Source organism: Microcebus murinus, chromosome 1 (assembly GCF_040939455.1).
Source record: "Microcebus murinus isolate Inina chromosome 1, M.murinus_Inina_mat1.0, whole genome shotgun sequence".
NCBI lineage: Eukaryota > Metazoa > Chordata > Mammalia > Primates > Cheirogaleidae > Microcebus > Microcebus murinus.
In genome coordinates this window covers 12987846-12995355 of record NC_134104.1, presented here as the reverse complement: position 1 = coordinate 12995355, position 7510 = coordinate 12987846, and the positions used below count along the sequence as shown (strand labels likewise).

The 7510-nt window shown below is 40.1% G+C and overlaps 1 protein-coding gene across 1 annotated transcript; it reads right to left on the bottom strand.

Annotated features, from left to right (window-relative positions):
- Positions 1 to 6499: 6499 nt before the first annotated feature.
- On the bottom strand, positions 6500 to 6894 carry KRTAP19-8 (keratin associated protein 19-8). The gene is made up of 2 exons (XM_076004140.1): positions 6837 to 6894; positions 6500 to 6773 (listed from the first exon to the last, which is right to left on the bottom strand). Exons 1-2 carry the CDS (start codon positions 6892 to 6894, stop codon positions 6634 to 6636), a joined length of 198 nt encoding a protein of 65 aa, XP_075860255.1. The 3' UTR covers positions 6500 to 6633.
- Positions 6895 to 7510: the final 616 nt, after the last annotated feature.

Here is a 7510-nt window from a genome sequence, read left to right as displayed (position 1 = left end):
AGTCAAGGTATCAGTCACTTCAGACATTGATCTAGACATTCTGGGGAAGAATCTCATTCCAGGCTCCCTCAGGTTGTTGACAGAATCTAGTTTCTTGTGGATGTACGCCTGGGGTCTCCACTTCCTTCCTGTCTATTAGCAAGGAGCTTCTCTCTGCTCCTAAAGGGCACCTGCATTCTTTCACATGCAGGTGAAAGCCAGCAACAGTGTATTTTTTTTAATGTTTACTTATTTATTTTTTAAATTTGTGGGATACATGTACTATTTTGTCGCATAGATATATTGCATAGTGGTGAAGTTGGGGCTTTTAGAGTAACCCTCACTTGAATAACTTACATTGCACCCATTAAGTAATGTCTCATCATCTCCCTCCCTCCCACCTAGCCACCCTTCCAAGTCTCCACTGTCTGTCATTCTACTCTCTATGTCCCTTTGTCCACAGCATTTATCTTCCACTTATAAGTGAGAACATGTGGTATTTGTCTTTCTGTGTCTGAGTTGTTTCAGTTAAGATAATGGCCTCCGATTCCATCCATGTTTCTGCAAAAGACATGATTTCACTCTTTTTTATGGCTGAATAGCAGCAACAGTGTGTTGAATCTCCCTCATGATTTCAGTCTCTGACTTCCTCTTCTGCTTTTAAAGCTTCATGTAGTTAGATCAGGCCCATCCAGATCATCATAAGACCAACTGTGCCAGGTAACATAACACAATCATGGGAGCGATACGTCATCATATTCTCAGTTTCTATGGATCAGTGCACAACATTTTTGTAGGGGCCATTGTAGAAATTCTGCCTAATATAAAGGAAGTAGAGGATAAAAGTTAAGAACATGGGGTTTGGGGAACACTGATTTGATTTCAAAATTCCAGCTTTGTAATTTGACTGGATCTCTGTGTACACTCAAGTAAGCTGCTAAACTTCTTTAAGCATCACTTTCTTTTTATTGCAATATACTTAGGGAACAGGGAGTACCAACTACCATTTCCTATATGCTTTTCACAGTCTCTAGAACATGCCAATGTTTGATGATATTTGAAAGGATGAATGAATGAACGAATAATGGTTAACATTGAAAGTTATCCCCAAAACATATCATAAAGCTCTATGTAGGCCAGGCACAGTGGCTCATGTCTGCAATCCTTGGCCTTTGGGAGGCCAAGGCAGGGGGATTGTTTGAGGTTAGGAGTTCAAGACCAACCTGAGAAAGAGTAAGACCCCATTCTCTACAAAAAAATAGATAAATTAGTCTGCCATGGTGACGTGTGCTTGTAGTCCCTGCTATTCGTGAGGCTGAGGCAGGAGAATCACTTGAGCCCAGGAGTTTGAGGTTGTAGTGAGCTATGATGACACCACCACACCAAGGCATTCAGCCTTGGTGACAGAGTGAAACCCTGTTTCAAAAACAAAAAAATTCTATTTGGCCTTGTTTTGCCCATGTTTGTTTCATTGACTTGGATTAATGAATTTACCCAAACTGACTTGAGTCAATGAATGAGGGCATAGTAGGAATGCACATTAAATCCAGCCAGGGAATCTTGGAGCTAGGGTTTTTTTACACAATCACCATAGTTTTTCTTTAGCCTGGCATAGTGATCTGGCATAGTTGCCACTCTTGGTTGTGTACATCTTGTCCTTTGTCTCTAATGCTTGCTGGTTTCATTGTGATTTTCTTTTTACTGTAAATCACCTAAAAGCTTGTTGGAAAGTAGGCAAGATATAACAGTACGTAACAAAATGTAGAAAAAAAATATTTTTCAAAATTTTAGAGGTCCTAAGGAAAAACAGGTTTTTCTTGGGCATTAAAAAGCAGAAAGGGGCTGTTCTCAGTGAGATCCACCAGAGGGAGAAACAGGACCACTTTCTCAGAGATTCGTGTAGTGGAGGGGTCATATGTGGAGAGTGTGAATTGGGGCAAAGCTAGATTGTCAGAATGATCTCCAAGGTGAGATGGTGAAGGTATCGGCCTTGATGCTACACCCCACTCTGTGCCCCTTCGCTCTGAAAGCTTCAGTTGAGGTCCCAATCTGTCAGAACGCTATCATGCTAAAGGTTTTTTGGGTGCAGATGATAAAGGCCAGGTGGGGAAAGAAGATTGTACAGACTCAGTTGCATAGGTAAAAATGGGAATAAGGAAAAAAAAAGACCTTGAGCTGTCATAAGCCCATAAATGTTTTCATCACAACTGCTGAGACACAAGAATACCCCAGATGAGGTGCTGATTGAATAATAAATTAATAAATATTAGATGAGCTTTAGTTCCTGCCCTTAAGTTCCCAAATATCCTTGACAAATTTACTGCTAAAGAAATCCAACCATTTAACGAGGGAATGGCTGTTCTCTCTCTAAATTTATTTTAATAATCTAAGATTTAAAGCATATAAACATATCTTTTTATGTTCATAAGATTAAAAAATTAAAATATTATATACATTTCATATCTGCAACATATGTCACCATTGAGGTAGGTGGAGATATATGAATTTAGATATTTATTTGAGCCTTAGAGTGCCAGGAAGGCAGCTTGCACAATTTTAAGCTGATTAAAAAGTGGGTCTGAATGGACTCCAGCTCCATCCAGGATAATACGAGAGGCGCTAAATCACCATTGCTTTTTGTGTTGGGCAGATGGGAGGGGGAGGAGGGAATGGGTATATACACATCTAATGGGTGCAGTGTGCACCGTCTGGGGGATGGACACACTGAAATCTCTGACTCCGGTGGGGCAAAGGCAATATATTTAACCTAAACGTTTGTACATCCATAATATACTAAAATAAAAACAAATTTTAAAAAGAAAGTGTGTCAGCCTAGAAAAACTTTCTATGTGAAGTGGAGAATATTCACTGCTCTGTCATATTTACATTTGGGCTAAACCAATACATTTTTTTAAAATAAAAAAGGAGTAGGAGATCCCGGACATATGCAAAACAATCCAGTTCTGGGTGAGGAAAATAACCATGGCAGAGAAAACTAATTCTCTCTTTCCGGGGCATACAGAGACACACGATTGAGTCCCCACCAGTGAGAAAGGGAAGAGAGCTAACGTGTTTCATTTCATCCAAAGCAGTCAAGAGCAGGTATGACTTCTCCCTGTTCTCGCCTCTCCTTGAGTGTAGCTGGAACAATGAGATGGCACAGATATAAGACAGAAGCAGCCCAGATCCCTAAGTCACTACAAGAGAGCCCCACAGACAGCTGTAACCCTACTGGGTGAAGCCACTGAGATCGGAGGTATATTTGTTACTGTGGCGCAGTTTGGCTATCCTGACTAATACATTATTCCAGTCATAAGCATATATACCCCTTAATCTGAAGTCAACTGGGATTCAACAGTTTCGAATTACCTACAACACAGATTAGACATTTTAGAGGAGCTAGAGAAAGCTCACTTCTTTCTGTAAAGATATTTATCTTTTATAGTTCATTAATAACACATAAGAAAATAACCAACAAATGAGGGCCATTTGCAAAATGCATAGAGATTTATTTTGTTTGGTTGGTTTTTTTCTACTTCTACCTTCCAGATAGTACTCCCCCAAAGTTTAATTTTAAAAAATACTAATGTCAAGCAACACTGGACAATTATTCTTAACAAGTATCCTGAACCTTAGTATAGCCCAGCTTATTTATCACATAAGATTAGTGCTATTTTAGGTACCAGCACGAACAGGTATTTTTGAAGCCTCAGTCCTCGCATCTTGGAGGTGGCATAGAATTCCACCTCTTCCTGAGCCATGAGAACAATTGTTAGAGTCTTCCTTTCAGGCATGACATGAGCTTGGCATTCAATTTAGTGGGTGAGCTGGGAATGAATCCATGCTTTCATTCCGAGCCTTGAAAGTTTAATCCATTCTATGCAAGATAAATCTCGGTAAGCATTTGGGGAAAGTTGAATTTAGTGAGAGGTTCATGTGTGGTACATTATTTCTGTCAAACAGAAGACACTAGTTGCCAATGGTGTCATAAAAGCAGCTGCCTGGCCAAGATTTGTGGCCGATCTCCGTGTTCATGGCTCTCAAGAGTAACTCCTGGTTTCCAAACCATTGTTTTTCCCCATACGTTTTTCAGACATATTCATTGGTATAAGAAATGCTGGATCTCAACATCAGTTTTGTTAAATCTCTGATGAGCTATCTTAAACACATCAGACACACTATTGAAATGTTGAAGGCTCTATGTGAAAATCATTAATGCTGTTACTAAAATATCTTTCAGAAAGAACAGTAACTGTATATCGTTACTTATCCAAGCCTTTCTGATAGAGTAGATAAATTAATTCAAGGAATGGCAAATGCTATTTTTGTTAATGTATTTGTGTCTTTCATGTCAGCATAACAAATTTTCTCACATGATATCCCAAAGAATAATTTAGCCTACTATATAATTTTCAAAAATCATTCTAGAACAAGTTTTAGGCATCAAAATTCCCTTTGAAGTTTTATCAATATTGAACTAGATTTTTTTTCTCTGCAAACCATACCTATCTCCTACTCATCTCACCAGCAAAACACTGACACATTACTTTATAGAGTAAATATACTCAGTATCCCTTGAGCAGAATGCACTTCCTATATTAGCTAAAGACAGAAACCAATAAGTAAACACGTGTCTTAATTCAGTTTTTCTTTTTTTACTTGGTTTTCTTTGTGATTACTGTTTAATTTTCTTTAAGGTCTTATGCTTTCAAGTCTGATTAGATTTTTGACTAAAGTAAAGATACTATTAATACAATGTGTAGATATCCTAAAATTGGGGGTTGAGTACATTAGGGGAAATATCTCTAATTCTCTTCTAGGTTTTGAAACAGGAACTCATCTCCCGGCTGTCATACTTCCCTTACCCACATATGGTCCTGTTATGAACCACAATATTTTTAGTTTCTTCACACCAAAAGTAACGTGTTATTCATTCAAAATTCCCATATGTCCTAGCCAGTAAGGGATATATAAGTACTCAAAAAAATGTGTTTGGTAAACCGTCTACTCCTAGTTGACCTGGCTGACTCTTTTCAAATCATGGAGTGTTATCATTTTTTCTTAATTATTTAAAATTGGAATATAACAAACATGCAGAAAAATATCCAAAACATAAATTGTTTAATGGCATCACAGAGAAAACATCCATGTAACCACTCTCAGGTCAAAACGGGGAAAATTGCCAGCACCTCAGAAGCCTCCCTCAGGCTTGAATATTATCTCCCCAAAGGCGACCATTATCCTGATATAACCCTATCATCTAGTCTTTCTTATCTAGGAACTTAAATAAATGGGCTCTTATCTAGGAACTTAAATAAAGTCTGTTATGCCTGTCTTCTTTCACTCAACAATATGTGGATGGGCTGTGGCCAGGTTGTTGCATATAAATCCAGTTTGGCCATTTTCAGTGCTGTGTAGTATTTCACTGTAAGAAAAGACTACAATTCATTTTTCCATTCTATTGCTGATAGACACTGGGTTGTTTATAGTGGTGTTCAAGAGTGCACACTTTCCGGTTACATATGTTGCAAATACGTTGCCCCATCCTATGACTGGCCTTGATAGGAAACAATGTTCAACTCATGCTTCTTAACAGTTGCAAGGCATTCTAGAGGTACATCTAGAGTGTGCTCAAGGCATTGTCGCATTGTCGAGGTGTTTTGTCAGCTCCTGGGGCAAAACTACATTATACCTAAAAGGAGAGATGTTCTACCACTGTGTGTGTTAAGGGAAATGGGGTTGGAAGAGGGTGGAGAGGTGTGAAAGAACACCATGGTTCCCAATTAGGGTGCCACTTTAGACAACTATTGGGCAGATTAAAAATGGTTCTAAATTATAAAACCCATGAGTAAGTTTCTTACCCAAAATATTCTTTGACTGCCTTCTATGCATCAGGTATTGTCACGAGCAGAGTCTGCCATGGTGAATGACCAAGCACAGACCCAGAGAGCTTTGGGTCTAGTTCTATGAAATGAATCAATATTATAGAAATGAAACCAAGTGAAATAAGCCAGTCACAGAAAGGCACATGCAACACGATCCCACTTTTTTATGAGGTAGCTAAAATAGTCGAACTCACAGGATCAAAGAGTGGAATTGCGGTCACCAGGGCCTGGGTGGAAAGGGCAGTGGGGAGGTACTAACCAAGGGCATCAGGGTTCAGTCAAGCAAGCTGAGTCATCTCTAGAGGTTGTCCGTGCAGCACCGTGCCTGTACTCAGCAGCTGTGTGCTGCACACTCACAAATTTAAGAGTCTAGATCTCATGTTAAGTGATCTCGCCACAACAAAATTTAAAAAAAAAGAAGAAACCAAACCAAAATTTGCCTTGCTATTGAAATTACTTTATTGAAATAGAAGACTCTGGTGCCATATCAATATAGTAAAAGAGAAGAGAGGAATTCATTCCCAGCTTGAAAGGCGAGATTCTAGCTCGTTCTGTGGGATCAGTTCCCCTTGATGCTGTTGCCGCTTCTGGTGTTTGTTGGCAGAGCAGAGTCTTAGTTTTGAAGAGTTCACGAGGCAGCCCCTGCTGGTTTATCTGGTTAATCAAGGAAGCAGCTGTGCAACTGACAGAAGGGGGTAAAAGGACCTGAAAGCAGAATTAAACCGAGGTGATACGAGGATTCCAGCGACCCAAAGGGTAAGTTCGCTCTTCACCAGAAGTTGGAGAATCCACAGCCTCCATAGCGGAATGGGCGGTAGCCGTAGCCGTAGCCTCCAAAGCCACAGCCGTAGCCCAGTCTGCGGAAGTTGCCAAGTCCACAGCCGTAGCCACAGCCCAGGCCATCGAAGCCTCCCAAGCCGTAGCCACAGCCCAGGCCATCAAAGCCTCCCAAGCCGTAGCCACAGCCCAGGCCACCAAAGCCTCCACGGCGGTAGCCCAGGCCTCCGTAGTAGCTGCTGAGGTGGCACATGGTGTCAGGATCTGTAGATTTGTTTGGATGTCGAGGACGAGTTTCCTGAGTGTGACAATCACCAACTCCCCTGGGACTTTTATATACCCGCAATGGTGGGCGGGGCAGGCCACTCAGACTTGCACAATTCTTGTTGCGTTGATTCAGTTACATGAAAAAAAATCTCATCCATTTTATTGTGTCAAACTTTAGGATGATTCCTGACACTAATTAAAGAGGTTTTCATTTGATTTCTGTGCAGTTTGGATTCCACAGGATGATTATGCTGTCTTCAAAGCCCTCTTGCTTTGGACCTCATAGTTAAAGCTCTGTAATCAGACGTCACAGCATCAATCACCCCCTATTTTGTCACCTGAAATTGTTCTTTTATTAGAGCCCCTTCCCGGTATCTCTGATTCTTTACTTACTTTATTCATTTCACAAATATTTAATGCCCAGCTAATGTATCCTAGGCACTGTGGTAGGATAGGCTAGTGATATAATTGTAAATAAGAGCCACCCTTCCCAAATCCCATGAGTTTAGCCCCTTTATTGTTGATATTCAAGATAATGAGGTAATAGAAGAGCTAACACTTAACTGTACAAATCCAAAAAAAACATAGTTGACAGCACAACA

Coding starts and splice junctions, on each gene's coding strand:
- KRTAP19-8 (XM_076004140.1), bottom strand. CDS start 6,894: ATGTGCCACCTCAGCAGCTACTACGGAGGCCTGGGCTACCGCCGTGGA. Junction 6,774..6,836: donor CCGCCGTGGAGGCTTTGGTG/GCCTGGGCTGTG, acceptor ACGGCTTGGGAG/GCTTCGATGGCCTGGGCTGT.